Below are 20550 nucleotides of genomic sequence, written 5' to 3'. Positions count from 1 at the left end.
ACTGAAATAAACAATTTCAATGAAGCTAAAAATTTTAAGGAAAAATTTAATAACAATTCTTGCAATTTTGAATAACGTCATCTCAGTTACGGACTTCAAGAAGTACTTTAGCAAAATGGATTTGATGCAGAATTGACTCTTCAATTACGGACTTCAAGATGTAGCTTATTGAAGTAAGGACGCGAAGTCAAGTTAAGTCAAGGTAAGTCAAGGTAAGTCAAGGTAAGTCAAGGTAAGTCAAGTGAATTCAAGTGAAGTCAAGTGAAGTCAAGTGAAGTCAAGCGAAGTCAAGTGAAGTCAAGCGAAGTCAAGTGAAGTCAAGTGAAGTCAAGTGAAGTCAAGTGAAGTGAAGTGAAGTGAAGTGAAGTGAAGTCAAGTGAAGTCAAGTGAAGTCAAGTGAAGTCAAGTGAAGTCAAGGTAAGTCAAGGTAAGTCAAGGTAAGTCAAGTGAAGTCAAGTGAAATCAAGTGAAGTCAAGTGAAGTGAAGTGAAGTGAAGTGAAGTCAAGTGAAGTCAAGTGAAGTCAAGTGAAGTCAAGGTAAGTCAAGGTAAGTCAAGGTAAGTCAAGTGAAGTCAAGTGAAATCAAGTGAAGTCAAGTGAAGTCAAGTGGAGTCAAGTGAAGTCAAGTGAAGTCAAGTGAAGTCAAGCGAAGTCAAGTGAAGTCAAGCGAAGTCAAGTGAAGTCAAGTGAAGTCAAGTGAAGTGAAGTGAAGTGAAGTGAAGTGAAGTCAAGTGAAGTCAAGTGAAGTCAAGTGAAGTCAAGGTAAGTCAAGGTAAGTCAAGGTAAGTCAAGTGAAGTCAAGTGAAATCAAGTGAAGTCAAGTGAAGTCAAGTGGAGTCAAGTGAAGTCAAGTGAAGTCAAGTGAAGTCAAGCGAAGTCAAGTGAAGTCAAGCGAAGTCAAGTGAAGTCAAGTGAAGTCAAGTGAAGTCAAGTGAAGTCAAGAGAAGTCATGTGAAGTCAAGTGAAGTCAAGTGAAGTCAAGTGAAGTCAAGTGAAGTCTAGTGGAGTCAAGTGGAGTCAAGTAAAGTCAAGTGAAGTCTAGTGAAGTCTAGTGGAGTCTAGTGGAGTCAAGTGAAGTCTAGTGGAGTCAAGTGAGTGAAGTCAAGTGGAGTCAAGTGAAGTTAAGTGAAGTCAAATGAAGTCTAGTGGAGTCAAGTGAGTGAAGTTAGGTGAAGTCAAGTGAAGTCAGGTGAAGTCAAGATTATTCAAGTCAAGTGAAGAGGAGTTAAGTCAGTCCGTTTTTTTTCAAGGAGTAGAGACAAACTTTTTTTTTTCAAAAAAGATACAATAGCGTTTTTTTCGAATTCCAATCAATTAACAAAAACCAGCATGCACTCCACATTTCAGACATTGAAACAAACTGTCAGTTCGCACATTTATGCACTGTCACACAACCAAGTCACCGCCAGTAGCGGCTTCGTGAAACAATCAAAAACGACCGCGGAGGCCACAACTTTCATACGGCCAGGGGAGGTCCTCAGTGGCAACACAATAACGGGTCAAATTAGAAAATTAGTATCATTTGCTAAAATGCCACTGTGGCGAACGGCGGCTCAGCATGAATCAGTCATTTCAGCGAGCCACCAAATCATTAAAATCCCCCCAACGCCAAGCAAAATATATACCCAGTCAGACACTATAATTTGAATTCATTGACTGGTCTGCCCTCCCTTCCCCCACACTGATTGTCTGACTGACCGCGCTCGCTCCTAAAAACTAGCATTAGCTAGCTGTAGTTCGAGCGAAAAATTTATTAATTATTTTCACAATCCGGATAAAACGAAAGCCAATTCAATTAATAATAATTTCACGCACACACAGCGCCCGAGCGCCAATTTGCGCTCGCCACACCAGGTGGCGTAGGTACAAGTGTGTGTGAGTGGGATTTTATGCATGTGTTTGTGAGAAAAATTAAGCTTTTTGGGGTCGATTGTGGGGCGTAAACATTTCGAAGAAATCAGCCAAATTGTTTGAAAAAAATATCTCGACACTTCTAATACGGACTTCAACCTGTACTTAAGTAAATTGAGGATTTGAAGAAACTGATGTGTTGTAACGTGAAAAAAGGTAAGTTTTGAATGTTCCAGCAAAAGTTCCACAAACCAGGTAAGTTAAAAATCAATGAGTCTGTCAACTGTCAATTTTCAAAACGAGCTGTTTCTCGATTTTAATGTTTAAACTTGACTCAAATTCATGACCAAACATTCAAAGTTGCTACTTGATATGAATGACCCCTCTTAGTCCCCTCTCCCCAAAAGTACCAATCAGCTCAAAAGCCATCCCGAAAAACGGAATAATTTCGCTGATTGAAAATAATTCAACGGGGGCCACTATACGTTAATGAAACCCGACCCGGCGGCGCGGTTAGTTGATTTTCTAAACTCACAGGCCACTGACCGCCGCCATCGATTGAAGGGTCAGTAGTTTGGGGAAAATTAGCGAAATTGACGGCTCTCCAGGGCTTCTCGACGATTTGTGCGAATTAATTGAATTAAATGACAGTTTTCAATTTTGGAATACGCCTAGTTAATGACGCATCATTTTTAAGAATATCTCACAAAATCGTATTCTCAAATAAAAAATCAAACGCTTCAATTACGGATTTCAAGATGCACTTCAGTGAATCATAAATTTCGCAGAATCTGAAGTGTATTTTCATTAAGGTAAGTCAAAAAGTGATTAGTTGAAGATTTCAGGTAAGTTTTTATCTAGTTTTAGGTCTGTCACCTGTCAAATGTCAAGTTTCTGTCAAGTTATTCAGTATTGTATACTTTTAGGCGTTTAGAACTCTTCCTTCCAATTCGTAAAATTTCTGTGTAATCCTTCATTTCAAGCTTCAATTTAATTCACTTAGTCCAATGATTGCCATCAATTTCGCGGTCTGCTAAACACTCCAACTTGCCAAAAACATTTTCACTTAGAGTCCAACTAAAATCCCCAGCCCCATTTTGCACCAAAACCTTTCCCATCATGCACGAAAGCGCATTAGTTGTAATGATTGATTAGTTTAGAAAAACCCACAATTGGCTGTACACACGCCGGCGTGTGCATTATACCGTCCCGTGCACACAACCGACCCCTGACAAACCGCGTGGTTGATGTGCTTTGAAGCCCCGTGCTGGATCCCGAATGCTTTTGATATCGCAACCCACCCACCAGCCATCAAACTAATGTATTTTGTGCGGAGCAGCAGCTGGGAGGAGTGGGCTCTCTTTGTATAATGGGGAGTGGCGTTTAGGGTGGTTTGCTGGTTTTAGAAGTTGAAATTATGCATTTGTAAACATTTATGTTTGCAAAAATATTTTCAATACCAGAAAAGTTAAAAATGAAAAGTTATAGAATGTCTCTACACATATTTAAGTCTTAATTTAAGTATTTAAATGTTCTTGAAAATTTAACTAAGTGAAAATGCTATTAAATTTGTAAACGCTCAAATAATTAATACTCTCAAATGTCACAAACTCAAATAATCTTTCAAAATGCCAAGTCTCCAATGTTTGGAAAAAAATCTAGTTATAAGATTCCTACATCACAAGTTATAATTTAAAATTGTATCACCTCTTTAGCCTCATTTTTCCAAAAACTAAAAAAGTCTACACAAGCGACGAGATTTCCAAAAAAATATCAATTATTTTGAAGTTTTTCACAGTCTTATTAATTATGTTTTTGAAAATTGCAAAAACCAAAAAAAACTCGTTAATTCTAAAAGTCTTTCTAGCTTGAAAAGTCTACACAGATTAATACAATTAATTCTTCTGGACGCAAAAGATAACAAACATCAAATGCTTTAAATGTGAAAAGTCTACACATTTTTTTCTAGCTAAATTAAAAATCCATCTCCCAATTTTGGTTCAATTTTAAAGTATTCTTTTTATTTTAGTTACTCTCAATTGCTCTTAAAACTCTTGTATTTCATTATTCTGCAAAACTTTCAGAATTGAAGAGATATGTCTTCTGAAAACAATAGAAATATTTCAATTATATTTAAAGAGCCTTGAAAAATATTTCTGAAAAAAATAATTCACGCAATTTTAATTCTCCAATTCAAACTTTTATTTTTCAAATCTTATAAATTTGAAATCTTCCTGTTTCCAAATAATTAAATCTTTGAAAATTTCAATTCTCTATGCCTTTTTGTCTTCAAGTCATTCAATCTTCAAATCTTCAAATCTTCAAATCTTCAAATCTTCAAATCTTCAAATCTTCAAATCTTCAAATCTTCAAATCTTCAAATACAGCAATTCCATTTGAAAAGAGCCTAAACCGAAAAAAAAGTTCTCCGATCGGGCTCAACATTTTTCTAATTAGACCCGTATTTTTTTGTTTGGCAATTAGGGTGATTCGAAAGGGTGGTTCGAAAAATGGCAATTTTCGTCATTTTTCGCAAAAACCACTTTTTTCAAAAAATCATATCTCCGCGTCATTTCATCCGATTTTAGCTGTCTTAAACGCAAAAGAAAGGTGATTAGTTTGGCTATTTGAGAAAAATAGTAAGAAGTTTCAAAAATCTAGCTTAACATTTGAAAAAGTAGTATGAAAACTTAAAATGGCGTTTGGGCCGTGTCTGGGCCAAAGAGCCTATGTCTGAAAATATTTTTATCGGATTCCTCGGAAAATTTCACATTACATAACGAAAAATTGGCGATGTCGAACCGTACGTTTCCGAGATATGATTTTTTGAAAATAAAAACTGAGTTTTTCGACGTGCCACGCGAAAAAACTGAAAAATGACGAAATCGGCAAAAAATCAACTTTTTTCACTAAAACTGCAATTACTTAAAAATTTCAGCGATGACCTATACATGTTAGGGTACCAAAAGTTGCGTATTTTAATCACGAAAATTGCATAATTAAAAATCCTAGTAGTAGTAAAGTATGAAAAATTCTAGTTTTTATAACAAAATGACACATATTTAGAAAAAAATCCGTCTTAAAAATTTGGCATTGCTTTGACATTTACTACAAATATAAATTCTGAAACATGGTTTCTGAAACTGCACAAAAAACCCCCTTTAAATACTCAAATTATTTTTTACCAATTTTTCTTTACTTTACACAGTAAAAAAAATCATGGTAATATTACATCTTATTACAAAAATGTGTAATTTAACCACCGAAAATATGTAATTCTACCTCTTTTCTGGTGTAATGCCATTTTTCCAGTCAAAATCGAGGTCAAATTACATCATTAAAGAGTTAATATTCAGCCTTCCAAATTTACACAATTTTTTACTGTGTATGTATAGTTTTTCTGTGTTGCTTACCTTTAGGTGTAATAAATGTAGTTTTTAGAATTTTTACGTCTAAAAGTATTCAAATTTCTTGCAATATTGGAACAAAGAATAAAAAGAAAATTCTCTACATGTTTTTTACTTTAAGCTCTAGTCTTTAAAAATTTTCATTTATTTAAAGTTTATTTAAAGAATTCAATGTTTATGAAAATTTGAAAGGGAAAACATGTTTTTAAACGAGAAAAGAATGAAAAAATAACGCTTCAAGTACGGACTACAAGGTTGTTCTGAGTAGCTCTCTTAATTTCACAATTTTGCAATTTTTTTAATTTGTTTTTTTTTATTTGGGTGAAATTGTTTGGTAAATTGTAAAAATGTTTCAGAGAGTAAATTTTAGAAAATTTTCTCAGCCCTTTGAAACCATGTTTTTCAAGCTTTGTTTCCATCCTTAAATATTACAAAAAAAAATCCGAAAATTCCAATCAAACACAGACTATAACTTCAAAACTATGCATTTTATAAAAAAAATTATAAATTACTTTTCAATTGCTATTTTAATTTAGTTTGTAAAAATAATGTTTTAAGATGATTAAAAAAAACGTTATCGAATTTTTTTTTCAGGAATTGATATCGTTAGAACCAGCCTTTGCATTATGACCTCTGGCTCAAGCGATGTCTTTTAGTCCCCTAGAACATTAAAAAAATAATCGAAAATACGTTTTTTGAGAATGAAACTTTTAGTGTTGAAAAGTCCAATTTTTTCCGTGTTCCTGATTTTGTTCAAAAAAGTCCTAATCATAAAATGTAACTTTGCTGCTAAGAAAAGCTGATTTGCGAAATCGTACAGAACTACTCCTCTATAAACCGCCCGGGATGAAAATTGCCGGTAAGCGTTTGTATTTTTATTTTTCTGAATTATCAAAATTATTGTTTTTTAATCAAATAAGTCTCCATACAATGTTTAAACTCAATTTTTGTATTCAATTTTTGCTATAGTGTCAAAGCTTTTTTTCAGACATTATTGTAAAAATAATTCAAGATTTTTCCATAAAAAATCTATGTCAATTGTTTGCTATTGGGAAAAATCAAAATCAAAACACTGGAAGAAAAAGGAAAAGTTTTCCTCTTCAAATACGGACTTCAGGTTACAGCTCGTTAAAATCTAAACTTTAGGAAAAACTAAATTGAAATAGTCTTTAGTTATCGATTCCAGGTAAGTTTTTTGTAATGTTAAGTCTGTCAACTGTCATTTGTCCAAAATTGTCTTATTCAGGCGTAACAAATTGCACTTTTCCATGTTTCCAAGCGCCTAAAACTACGCAAACTTCCACGCATCCAAACCACTCTAACCCGTGACGACCATTCCATCACGCGTAATGCCCTTTAATTTCCGTCCCTACGAACAACAGCGTTTCGTACTCTACGGACGCGCACACCTTCCCTGTTCTCCTCTAGCGCTGCTTGCGCCAACATTTGCAAAACCACTGGCATGGGATTACATTATCATTACCGGTGGTGGTGGCGGCTGGAAACCCCGGTTTGAGGGGGGTACCAATCGATGAATCTATACGGACCTCCCCCCCCTTTGTTTCACACACATACGTGCGTTCTTTGTCCGTGGCGGACTTTTTCGCCTTTCCTGGCGAGGGCTGGCCGCGTAGTTTTCATGGAAACTCAATTAGAAGCTCGAAAGGGAACGAGGAAGATTGAGGGGTCCGTTTTGAGCCCAACTATTGCAGAGGACCCCCCCCCCCCTTGCCAGATCTTCACGGTTGGCCAGACAACAATGCATTAGCGATAAAATTGGTATGTATTTTCAGGAGCTGGACCAATTTACGGATGAAAGGTCGTCCCCCGCCCGGAATCGATGAATTATTTTAATTTCCAGCAAGCTCCAGTGAACTCCGGCAGCAGACACCATAAATTAGCGCCAGCAGGTGATTTGGCAATTTTATAATGCAGAAAACGCGTTGTTTCTACGGGGTCTGCGGACACCTGCCTGCATGGCCTGGGGTGTATCGAAAAGCGCGCTCGTCATAATTTGAGCAATTTGCATTTGCGAATCGAATGAAATAATCAGCTCTGCGGTGGCATTAGTGTGATTTCGGCGATAAATTCATTGCATTAGTTATTGTTATTAGTTGGAGGGGATATAATTTCGAAGAACCGAGTCAAGCTGAAGCTTTTCCGACTTTTCCAGCATTCACGTCACTTTTTCTTTTCTTTCCGGGAAAAAAATCGTCCTTCTCTTAAAAAGACGTCGTCAACCCACCAGTTGGAAGAAAAAGGAAAAAGAATTTTCCCCCAAACAGGAAAAAACGAGACGGCGACAGAGCTTGGCGATTGCGAGTAAATCAAGCCCAGTTTTTTCGCCGTCGGCGAAACGAAGCAAAAGCGACAAGGGTGGAAAAACTGCTCAGTTTTTCCTCGGGATACGTCTTGAATGACTAAGCGAGATGGAATGAGTTTTCCAGCATCTTTTCTTGGAAATTGAGAGGGATATTTCTTTTTTCTTTCTTTCCGTAGATGGTGACTTTTAGCACGTTTCTTGGTTGGGGCAGGTCGGGAAATGTTTTGAACTGAGGGTGAGAATCGTGGGAAAAAAGGCCGCCGGCACGGCTTGTGGTGTTGTCTAGGGCATTAGGAGAAGCGTTAAAGATGGTTTGTTGAATTTTACTTGGCGATTTTATCCAGTATAATTTCACGAAATTTTATGAATTTTTATTTTATGTATGACCTGCTCGTAGAATATTTTTCGAAAACATTCGAAAAATTCTTAATAATTTGTCGACAAAATATGGCAGACTGCAAGAAAACTGGTTTGATTCATGATATGGTAAAAAAAAAACAGTTTGAAAATAAAATAAAAAAATCAAATTTCTTGAATTTTGGAAATTTTATACAATTTTTTAACATTTTTGAACTGTTTTTTGACAATATTCTCAATTTTAACATTTTTTACTATTTTTAAGTATTTCACAATTTTTTTTAATATTTTTTTGCAATTTTTTTGCAATTTGTTTTACAATTTTTAACAATTTTTGGCAACTTTTAACAGTTTTTTAATTTTTTTTACAATTTTTAACGATTTTTAACAGTTTTTAATAGTTTTAACAGTTATTGACAATTTTTATCTATTTTTAACAATTTTTAGCAATTTTTGACAATGTTTAACAATTTTTAATTTTTTTTACAATTTTCAACTATTTTTAACTTTTTTTTTAACTATTTTCAAATATTTTCAACTATTTTCAACTATTTTTAACTATTTTTAACTATTTTTAACTACTAATAACTATTTCAAACTATGTTTAACTATTTTTAACTATTTTTAACTATTTTTAAACTATTTTTAACTATTTGAACTATTTTTAACTATTTTTAACTATTTTTAACTATTTTTAACTATTTTTAACTTTTTTTTTAAACTATTTTTAACTATTTTTGACTATTTTTAACTATTTTTAACTATTTTTAAATATCTTTAGCTATTTTAACAGTTTAAAATAAATAACAGTATTTTAACATTTTTTTCAATTTTTAACAGTTTATAAAAATTGCTTAAAAATTTATAAAAGTTGCAAAAAATTGTTTAAAATTAATTAAAATTGTTTAGAAATGTATAAAACTGTTCGAAATTGGTTAAAATTGTTTGCCAAAAATTGCTAAAAATTGTTTAAATTTATTTAAAATTGTTTAAAATTGTTCAAAGTTGTTTAAAATTGTTTAAAACTGTTTAAAATTGTTTAAAATTGTTTAAAATTGTTTAAAATTGTTTAAAATTGCTTAAAATTGTTTAAAATTGTTTAAAATTGTTTAAAATTGTTTAAAATTGTTTAAAATTGTTTAAAATTTATTAAAAAGGTTTAAAATTGTTTAAAATTGTTCAAAATTGTTTAAAATTGTTTAAAATTGTTTAAAATTGTTTAAAATTGTTTAAAATTGTTAAAAACTGTTTAAAATTGCTAGAAATTCAATTTTTTTTAAATTGCTTAATACTATTTAAAATTATTAAAAATTGTTAAAAAAAATAGAAAATTGTTAGAAATAGTTACTTTTGTTAAAAATTAATAAAAATTGTAAAAAATTGTTTAAAATAAATTAAAATTGATTAAAATTATTTAAAATTGTTACAAAATGATAAATTTTTAAACAATTTTAAGCAATTTTAAACACTTTGTACCAATTTTAAACAGTTTCAAACAATTCTAAACAATTTTAATTTATTTTAAACAATTGGGTACTAAAGCCCTATGTCAATTTTTGTGTACAACGGTAAAAAACACGATTAAAAACCATTTCTGATCACTTTTTTTTCATTTTAATGCAAACATTTTTTTTTTACGAGACTACATTTTTTTTAAACTTTGGTCCCCTTGGAACGAGCCGTCAAATAGGAGCTTTTCTGTCAAGAAGGACCAAGAGGTTAATTTTTCAAAATTGATTTAAATATCCATTTTAATCTCTTTGTGGTCGTACAAAGGGTCATTGTACTCAGAAAAATAAGCTTTAGCGCGGTAAACAATAACCCAATTTTTTACATTTTTTTTTAACAATATTAACAATTTCTTACAATTTTTAAATTTTTTTTAACAATTTTTAATTATTTTAAATAGTATTAAGAAAAAAAATAAATTAAACAGATTTAAATTATATCAGTTTTAAGCTTTCACACATTAAAAATTTAAGAAATTCAAGAAATTCAAGAAATTTAAGAAATTTAAGAAAATTAAGAAATTCAAGAAATTCAAGAAATTCAAGAAATTCAAGAAATTCAAGAAATTCAAGAAATTCAAGAAATTCAAGAAATTCAAGAAATTCAAGAAATTCAAGAAATTTAAGAAATTCAAGAAATTCAAGAAGTTCAAGAAATTCAAGAAATTTAAGAAATTTAAGAAAAACAAGAAATTTAAGAAATTCAAGAAATTCAAGAAATTCAAGAAATTCAAGAAATTCAAGAAATTCAAGAAATTCAAAAAATTCAAAAAATTCAAGAAATTCAAGAAATTTAAGAAATTCAAGAAATTTAAGAAATTCAAGAAATTCAAGAAATTCAAGAAATTCAAGAAATTCAAGAAATTCAAGAAATTCAAGAAATTCAAGAAATTCAAGAAATTCAAGAAATTCAAGAAATTCAAGAAATTCAAGAAATTCAAGAAATTCAAGAAATTCAAGAATGTCAAGAAATTCAAGAAATTTAAGAAATTCAAGAAATTCAAGAAATTCAAGAAATTCAAGAAATTTAAGAAATTCAAGAAATTCAAGAAATTTAAGGAATTCAAGAAATTCAAGAAATTCAAGAAATTCAAGAAATTCAAAAAATTCAAGAAATTCAAGAAATTCAAGAAATTTAAGAAATTTAAGAAATTTAAGAAATTTAAGAAATTCAAGAAATTCAAGAAATTCAAGAAATTCAAGAAATTCAAGAAATTCAAGAAATTCAAGAAATTCAAGAAATTCAAGAAATTCAAGAAATTCAAGAAATTCAAGAAATTCAAAAAATTAAGAAAATTCAAGAAATTCAAGAAATTCAAGAAATTCAAGAAATTCAAGAAATTCAAGAAATTCAAGAAATTCAAGAAATTCAAGAAATTCAAGAAATTCAAGAAATTCAAGAAATTCAAGAAATTCAAGAAATTCAAGAAATTTAAGAAATTTAAGAAGTTCAAGAAATTCAAGAAATTCAAAAAATTCAAGAAATTCAAGAAATTTGAGAAATTCAAGAAAGTCAAGAAATTCAAGAAATTCAAAATATTCAAGAAATTCAAGAAATTTAGGAAAATTTAACGAAATTCGAGAAACCTAGAAAAAAAAATACTTTAAACCGTTTATTTTTTTTTCTAACTTAATTATTTTTGTATTTTTCAAGTGAAAATTGACAGCTCCTCTCCCCTCCCCTCCCCCCCCCCTTGCTCCACACTTACTCTTACCTCGTCCGCTGCGCCCCACGAACCGCAGATCGTTAAACTTGGCCACCTGGTTCTTCATGACGGCGGTGCAGTTCCGCAGCTCCGCGCAGTAGTTCTCGTCGTTCCCCGCCCGCACCGTCACCATCGTCCCGTCGCCGACGTCCCCGAGCGCGACGACCTTGAACGCAACCGGAAGTGTTTTATTCGATCGCCAGTGCGGTGGCAGCACCGTGCAAACAAACAGAGGACTCCCGGTTCGAATCAGTTCGCCCGGATGCTCGGAGAGAAAATCGCCCAGCGTCCGTTCGGCCAGAATGTCGGACGTCATCTTTGTGTACGTGTCCTGCAGGATGCTGGCGGCCGACGGTGGACCATTTTCTCCCCCATTCGCCGCCGCGGACCCATTGTTGTTGTTGTTACTGCTGCCACTGTTGTTGTTGTTGCCACTACCACTACTACTCGTGTTGTTGTTGTTACTACTACTGTTGTTGTTGTTTTGGCCGTTGCTTGTGGTGGTGCCACCACCGCTGCTATTGTTTGTGGTGGCACTTGTCGAGTTGTTTGCAGTCAGATGCATTTTTCACTAAACACTGTTTACTACTAAACTATATACTTTGACACCTGTCACTTGTCACACCTCCTTTGGAAGATGTTTACTAATTGACATTCAATGACGATTCACAATTGTCTGAAATGGAAGAGAAAAAAATGGAAAAAAATTAAATTATATTTATAAATCTGGACTTTTTTTTATTAGGTTCTATACTGCCCATAATTGAAAATTCGGCTATTATGCCAAATCAAGTATTCCGAGAAAAACGCGTTTTAGTGTTTGTCACAAAATCTCCGTCAAGGCAATTTCCCATAAGAGTGGCATATTAGCCGTTTGGTTTTTCGCATCGGCAGCCAAGTCTAAACATTATTTCTGTGAAATTCAAGGTTCAGAAGATGCGTTGGAACATCCTCTACCACCTGGTGCTAATATCTCGTTTTTGCCAAAAGTGGATATTAGCCGTTTTTTCAATGGTGGGCAGTATAAGAAAATGTAAACATTGAGTGCATCCCTCTAACACCTAATGTCATTGTCCTTCGGAGTAAGTGGGATACACTCAATATTTACATTTCGATGCCTCTGTGCTCTTTTGTACTAAGCTAGCTGGTTTCCCTATCTAGTTAGCATAAGAGAGCACTGAGGCATCGATTTGTTTATAAGACCTAATAAAAAAATGTCCAGAAATGTACATCGTGTGAGTGCTAAATTGTCGTATGTCATGAAACGAAAACTAAAGCTCGTCCAAGGGTTTCCAGAAGCATTTATTACTTGCCAGTCTGTCAATTAATTACTCAAATTACTGGTCTTAAATGATTAATTACATAAATTACTTTATTACTTTTCACTACGATAAAAAACATCTAATTAAAATTTTTATATTCATTTCTACGGTTCTAAACTAAATTATTTATAAATAGCTCATTCGATAGCTCTCTCAAAAATTACGCTGTTTTTTTTTTTTTGTACCAATCTGGATATTGTGAATTTCGCGTATAATTGTTATTGAAAATAGCTATATAGGCGATAAAACGTCAAAAATGCCTCCCACTAGAGGGCGCTGAAACTTTGGGTGATGTTTACATAATTTCCTACAGCGAGTTTATTGGTTTGAAATTTGGTATTGTTTTATTTTATTATAAAATTGACATTAGTATTTAATAATACCATTTTCAGGTAAAAAATAAGTAGCTCAATTGATATGAACAATAATATTTGTTTTATGGCCAATTTAACCTGTTCATTATCTGATTCGAAATTCCATTATGTTTCACGTTTCAATCATTTGAACGCTTATCAATCAATTGCAAAAAAGATTTTTTAAGTTGACTTACGTTTTTTGAAGTCGTGTTTGTCATAAAAGCAAAAAAAAAAATACTGTACTGTTTTACTTCAAATACTGCCCCTGATCGCATAAATGTCCCATATGCATTTTCATCACTTTTGAGTTATTGATGAAGTTTGGTTCAAAATCGTGTGCCCTTTTAGAAAAGCCTATAAAATCCAGTACTTTGTTCTAGAAATCAGGAGAAAATCCAGTTTTTTCGTGAAAACTTAACACGTAGCCTTATGTGTGGGACAAACTTGTCTTGCGTTTTTCTCAGCTTGCTGTTTTTGCATATGGGACATTTATGCGAACATGGGCAGTATATGAATTTTAATATAATTTATTTATAATTTGAAATTGTTTTCAATTTATTGCAAGTCGAATGCCATTAAAATATAGAAGTTGTTTGAAAAAAGGCCTTCTGATTTTTCGAGACAAACATAAACTTTGACAAATACTTGCAGCGGCTCTTCATAAAAATTGTAAAATTCATTAAAATAACGTTGAGTTTTAAATTTTTTTTCAAACATTGGTTTGACATTACTTTGCATGTTTTTTTTCTCAAGCAAATTAAAAAAAAAATCCGTTACTGAAAATTAGGATAATGTGAAATGTGACATTTTCATTGGATTTAACTTCTGCGTCAGAATTCTAGTCGGGTTTAATCTCACTTGAGTTTGATTTTTAACATTGAAACATTTTTCTCAGAAATATTTGGAATTTTTTTGGGAAAATAGCTTAGCTCTTAATAGAGAGATATTACAGGACTGACAATTTCTGCTGATTATGAAAAAATATTAAAAAAAAACACATTTTTATTTTTATTGATTTTTAAATGGCTATCACTTGAAAACTTTGTATTTATCAATGATAATTCAGTACATTTTGGTTTTAAATATTTGATCCGCATAAACTTCAAATAATTTGGACTGTCTATTGGAAGGAAAGGTATAAAAAAATAATCAATACTTATGTAGTTCTTGCAAAACAAAAACACATATTTCTATAATTACTTCATAAAAAATTAATATATTTCGGATTCACAAAACATTTTTCACTGGGTAATATATCATCGTGTTGCCTTTTATTGTTAATAAGCTTCGATAAACAATATGATAACAATAAATTTTAGGAGAGTTTTAGGAGAGAACTATGGTGAATAAGGCCTTCTACATACAGAACCAGTCTTTTTTAATCTTTGTGTTTCACTCTTATTTGAAATTAATAAAATACTGTTATAAAAGATTATATATAAAAAGTATAAATAGTTTCGTTGAAGAAGTACACTTTAAAAAATCAATTACTTTAATTACATAAAAATTACTTTAATTACCAATTTATTACTTTAAATTACTCTAATTTCCATGAGTTACTAAGTAATTTAAGAATTACCTAATTACCAGCTAAAAATCAAAGTAATTATTAATTACTTGCCAGTCTGAGGCCTTGCTGGAAACCCTTGAGCTCGTCATGTAAACAATAACAAATACAATTTGTTTGGTTGTGCTTTGCATTGCCTCCAAAATTGGTTGATTATTTTAAATTAGATTGGTTGAACCCCGAGGTATAATCAAAAATGTAAACAGAAGACGTGCATATAAGAGTGGCAAAACGGCTGCTGACTAAAATTTCCTTTGGCAAGTTGTCGCAGTCGCAGAATATGTCATTACATGAAGTGTGTTAGAATTAAAACCAATGGGGATCTGCGAAGGTGCTCAGAAAGCTACACAAAATGTGTTCTTAACTCATTTTTACCCTAATTCACGATCTCAACTATACCCAGACACGACGTTCGAGCAGGCTCCTAGCAGAGTTCTCACAGAGGTGGATGTTCCTAGCAGAAATGTTCCACCATTCTAGCAGGATTCTGGCAGAACCAGCTCTGCTAGAATATTTCGTTACGGGCTAAGAGGAATGAATCTAAAAGATCTGGCAATTCTGTCATCGAACTTCACAGACTAAATATTGTAATTTTTGATGACGAATCCCTTCAAATATTTTATAAGTAGGCTTAGTGATTGTTCACGCTTGAGAGTTACTATTATAACAAGACCCATGATTTAAAAACATCAAATTTAACAAAAACGCGACATTTTATTAATGTAACCAGTAAAAAAGTAAAGTACATAAAAAATGTACCTGTTGAAAAAAAGTAATTCTCTATGGCCTTTTGTTTAATTTTAGTTTTTGTATTTTTCAATCTGACTGAAACATTTTGGGTGTCTATCGTATGCTCAAACAAGCCATTTTGCATCATCAATTTGCACAAAAAGTATAAAAATTTAAATTACGAGCCATGGTTTCAACATTTTTATAAAAAAAAGTTTTTTTTAAAGTCATTATACACCTGTCCAGTTGTTTTGCCATCACTAGTTTCCAAAATATCTAAGCATTGACGAAAATTTTTTTTTTTTTGCGAAAAATAAAATTTTTGCGGTGCTGTACATTGGAATTTCATAAAAATTCAAAACATTTTTAAACAGCCCAAACATGCTAAATATGCAGAAAAATGCATTTTAGATTGTTTTCAGTTGATTAGACTTCTATTTTCATGGAAAATTTGAAGTTTTTTGGAAAAATATTTTGTTTGCCCCCTGATTTTTCAGACCAATTTTGAAGGGGGGGGGGGGGGGGTGACATAAACTTTGAAAAATATTTGCAACGGCCTGACTTAAAAATATCTTTAAATCGAGGAGAGAGAAAAAAAATATACCTTATTTTTGAAAATTAAGTCAAATTTTCCATTGAAAATACAAAACGTGAAAAAAGTGTACTGTTTTCAAAGATATTTTTTTAATTCGAATATTTTAGTTGATACGGTGAAAAAACACAGATAAAATGAAATTTCTCAGTATTGCTTAATCCCACGTTTTTGATAACCGATATTAAAACTTATCGTCCGATTGTCCATTTTAAAAAATTAAACATTCGTAAAATTACTGATCTCGAAAACTCATTAAAATCCAAATCCAACCCTAACATTTCAAAAGGGAAAACTTTTGTATAAGTTTAAATGCATTATTTCATACATTTCAAGGGTTAGTTTTAAAATTACAGGATTGTTAGTTTCCGAGATACCGGTGATCAAAAAAAGTGGTTGTTTTTCAAACATGGCCAAAATTCTTTTTTTATTCGAAAAACAGCGAATGCGAAAAATTCTCCCCATTCAAGCCTTCGGACTCCTAGGTTCGAGCAGAAACTTGCAATAGAGACCACAAAAGACCCGGGGGTCGTTAATGTGGATGGTTTGATTTTTTCGAATGCGAAAAAAACTCCTGAAAATGGCTTTAACTCAGGGGTAATTTTTGTATGACCATGTAAAATGACCCTTTGACCCTCTGTAAAGTGATTTCATAATTCTTTGAAATTGATGTTAATTGAGGTTTTTTTGAAACTTTTTAGTTTTTAATTGTAAAAACTATTGATGACAATTATACGAATTTTTGAATGTGTTTTGTTCAGGATTTTGTTTCGCAGTCACGGTTTTTCGATTAAAAAAGAAAGTTGGCCATTTTTGTCCATTTTAGAAAAAAACCCTTTTTTTATCACCGGTATCTCGGGAACTAACAATCCTTTGATTTTAAAACTAACCCTTGAAATGTATAAAATAATGCATTAAAACTTATACAAAAACTTTTCCTTTTGAAATGTTATGGTTGGATTCGATTTTTTAATTTAATCAAATTTTCAAAAAATACAGATATTCCAAATTAATTCCATATTAATCAATAACGCACATTATTTGATCGGCTGAGCCTCAAATTTACTTTATCACTGTAGTTGTTAAATATAAAATAGATTTACTCGCTATGTTTAAAGTATGTTTACCCCTTTTTTATGAGGATGCGATTGCATTCAATTAGTTACAATTTCATCAAATTTGTTATATTTGTGAAATTATGATTGTCTCCAGCTGCAAAAAGTTCAACCTCCCCTTGTTCTTTACCAGACTTGTGAACTATTTACAAAAAAAATCACAGTCGTATTTTTATTATTTGTTATGCGATTTTTTGAGGTTGTTGGTTATGAATAAATTTGAACCAATTGATTTGAAGCTTATTGAAACAAAACTAATAGAAAAATTTATTTTTTTGTCCCTTAATATTCAAACAACGAAAGTGTCCAAAAAACATGTGAAATTAAAAAAACTTCTACTTTTTGGAATATTTTTGGCTTTCTAGATTAAAATTTTTCATATTTGGCCCGCAAGCTCGTGAGATTTTAGAATTTGGCCCGCCATTCTAAAAATGGGCACCCCTGCGTTAACTTTATCAAACTTTTGCTGAAGTATTCTTTGATTGCAAATTGAATTCAACATAAAAAATGAAGTGAAAAAATATTACCTTTTTCTTTATTTTTCCAAAAATCATAACCAGGTCAAAGATTGTTTATGCCTAATTTGGAATTTTCTGAAAAAAAAAATGAAATTGTGTTTTATTTTGAATGAAATTTTTAGTGACAAAAAGTGATATTAAAAATCACCATTAAAAAAATGCAAAAATTCGGTTGGTCAAAACCTTTAAAAAATGCTCAAATTGAATGTATGTATTTACTTTCAAATACTTCTTATTCCTAATTTATTACGTAAAAGAACTTTATTTTATTCGTAGTCCTTAAAATTTTACTAATCTCAAATGAAACAACGTTGCAACTGTTCCTTCTAACCAGATTTAATTCCAACTCTGAATAACCATCCCTCCCAAACACAATTCAAGAAAGGGTGCACGCCTTCGTTGAGGTAGGTTGGGGGGCACTAATCTAATACCACCTGTCTCCGGTAGCATCAGCACAGCAATCCCGGGTTTTGTTCGCTCCGAGTACAAACAATCCTCGCAGTCACGCACAGATGCAGAACTTCTCACAAGCCACCCCTTAACAAGACCCAAATCTGGGTGAGGGGTTCGCCGGAGTTGCCCACTTTGGCCACATATTGCCGGTGTGTGTGGTGGCAGCAGCAGCCAGAAGAGATGGGGCTTCATGATGTCGTCGTTTTAAGGGGGGGGTAGACCCAAGCCATGATGGCTATAGGTCAAAACTGCGTGCAAGCCACGGATCATTGGGAGAGACTGGCATGGAGTGTTGGTGTGTGTGGACCAAAGTCCGTACGCAATGTGGCCTTAAGAGCCAGGTCTAGTCAGTGGTTGAACTGCTTTGGTTTCGGGACGGATGTTGGGAATATCTTGGTTTTCAGGAAGCTTCATGATTTCAAAATAGAACAAAACTGCAACTGTGTTGGTGCACAATGGTTCACTTCTTCAAGGGCCAACCCCACCTCCTTAAAAATCCCTTAAATTACACTCTGAACACAGACCACACTTACGGCTCGTCGATGGCCCTTTCGGTAACGATACACTTGTTCACATTCTGGAAATTCGTCCTTTTTAAAAACAGCAAAAAAATTGACCAGAGTCATTTGAAAGAGTCAACGAAAAAAATCCGGTAAAAAATCTGAATGACAGTGAAATGCCAGTTCCACCTCGAAAAGAGCACCAACGACGACGGTGGTTACATGGCTGATAAATGTACGACACGGTGTCGTCGTACGACGACGAAACGACGAACTCCAGAAGTGCCAGATGAGTCAACCGCCCCACCAAACCTGGTTTTGGTATTTTTTGCGTGTTGTCCAAAGGGACTCATCAATGGAGCGGTTTTTTTTCGCGATTTTCGCCGCACTCTTTGTTGGTTGAATTCTTTTTCGGAGGTATTTGGCACGGAAACTACGAAAACTGTGCAAATCATTAAAGCATTCAAAGTTACAACATATTTTTCTCAAATTAATCTTCACAGCATAAAATTGTGTAAATTTGGAAGGTGTAATTTTAGAAGGTTGAATATTACCTCTTTTATGATGTAATTTTACCTCAATTTAGACAAAAAAAGTGACATTACACCAGAATAGTGGTAAAATTACATATTTTCAGAGGTATATTACACATTTTTTCTGACATAAAATATTTACCCCTTCCCAGATGTAATTTTACCATGATTTTTGTTTCTGTGTTGTTAGAAGTTTTATTTCCATAAAAAAAAATTACAACATTTTTTTTTGTAAAAAAGGAAAATATTGTAAGTTCCAGTGTAACAAATCCAGCTACTGTCTTTCATCGTCGGAGCTGTTGCTAAATGGTGGCCACCCCCCGACACTGACACGTTGTCGTTGTCCTCCCCCGCTAGTGAGTAAAGATGTGTGAACACACGTGTTTTTTCGTCACTCGTGTTTTTTGTCAGAAGCTTTTTTTTTGTTCCGGACACTTCTTCCGCTAATGGAACCATGTTCCGAGAGGAGTCGAACACAAAAAAAACAACAATCTGTACCAGCAGCAGCAGCTGTCCTGAATGGCTTAAAGTGGCGTTTTTAATTCAATTGTGATTAATCATTTAAAATTCATTAAATTATTCCTGTTTCGTGTTTTGTGTACGTGTCCGACACACGGCGACTTAAACGGCCATAAATCCTCGTTTCGACCAATATGGGACCAATGTTTTGGAGGCCGACACACATCTTGCCGTAGCCAGGCAGCCCTTTGGGGCTTTTGGATCCCAATGACGACGTGTTAAGTACTGGTACTGGTTCTGGCTTTGCGGAAAACACACACTGGCCAACTGGCTCTCGGACTTGGTTCCGTTGGCTTGGCTTGGCTTGATAGAGTGGACTCTGGATCTGCACTCGGATAGAGACGTCATGCAGTTTGCTGTGTTGGGGGCCGTTTTGCTCTACGCAGTGCAGAGGGCAGGGATGTTGTGAGGGTTTGATGCTTTTTTTATTTTTGTCGTGGAATGTTTAGCCAAACTTCATGTTTTTCTTTATAATATTACTATCAAAAAATTTCAAAACAACATTGACTTTTTTTTAGATTCTTGAGATATTATTTTCCAATATTTGACTTCTGATTTATTGGAAGTTTTTAACTTAAATAAATTTTATATTGGCTCTTATAATTAATAAACATTTTTTTTGCCCTTACATTCTTTACAGGTCAATCATACTTATACAAAATGCCTGAAATAAGTAACAGTAAATTTACAAATTTGCAAATTGAATATTCGTATTTTTTTAAATTTAATTTAAATTTATTCATTTTGTTAACGTGACTTCTTTACCCGTATAAATCATAACCAAGCTTGTCCATCTTGGAAAATATTTTTTTCAAAAAGATCGTGAAATTTCCTACAAAATTACTTCAAAAATGAGCTTTAAAAAAGATTGTAGATTGGACCAATGTTTGCAGATATACAGCCTCTGAAAGAAAAACAAACAGGAAAAATGAAGTTTTTCATGCGTCACCACAATTTTCAAATAAGGCCGTGCATTTTAAAGGCCCTAAAACACTCATTTTAAACTAATGCAAATGTTCTGGTTGATTTAAAAATTCAACAGGAAAAAAGTAACATTTAAGCCAATATGCTGTTTTTTTTCTAAAATTTTATTTTAAAACCAAATATGTTTTTCGACGTATTTCAAAAATGATAAATCTTTGAAAAAAAAATTGCATTTCCAAATGAATTTTGACCAACTTGTACCATAGTTAA

At 32.7% G+C, this 20550-nt stretch overlaps 1 protein-coding gene across 2 annotated transcripts in view; it reads right to left on the bottom strand.

Annotated features, from left to right (window-relative positions):
- LOC120413307 (probable serine/threonine-protein kinase DDB_G0277071) overlaps positions 1-20550 on the bottom strand; it is a 113050-nt gene that overhangs the window by 32189 nt on the left and 60311 nt on the right. For both annotated transcript variants that reach the window (XM_052711644.1, XM_039574069.2), the window contains one exon: positions 11162-11828. In XM_052711644.1, coding sequence (XP_052567604.1) covers positions 11162-11717 — 556 coding nt within the window. In that variant the 5' untranslated portion in view covers positions 11718-11828. The remainder of the gene's footprint in view (positions 1-11161; positions 11829-20550) is intronic.

This window comes from Culex pipiens, chromosome 1, assembly GCF_016801865.2.
Source record: "Culex pipiens pallens isolate TS chromosome 1, TS_CPP_V2, whole genome shotgun sequence".
NCBI lineage: Eukaryota > Metazoa > Arthropoda > Insecta > Diptera > Culicidae > Culex > Culex pipiens.
This window is presented reverse-complemented; position numbering and strand designations above follow the sequence as displayed.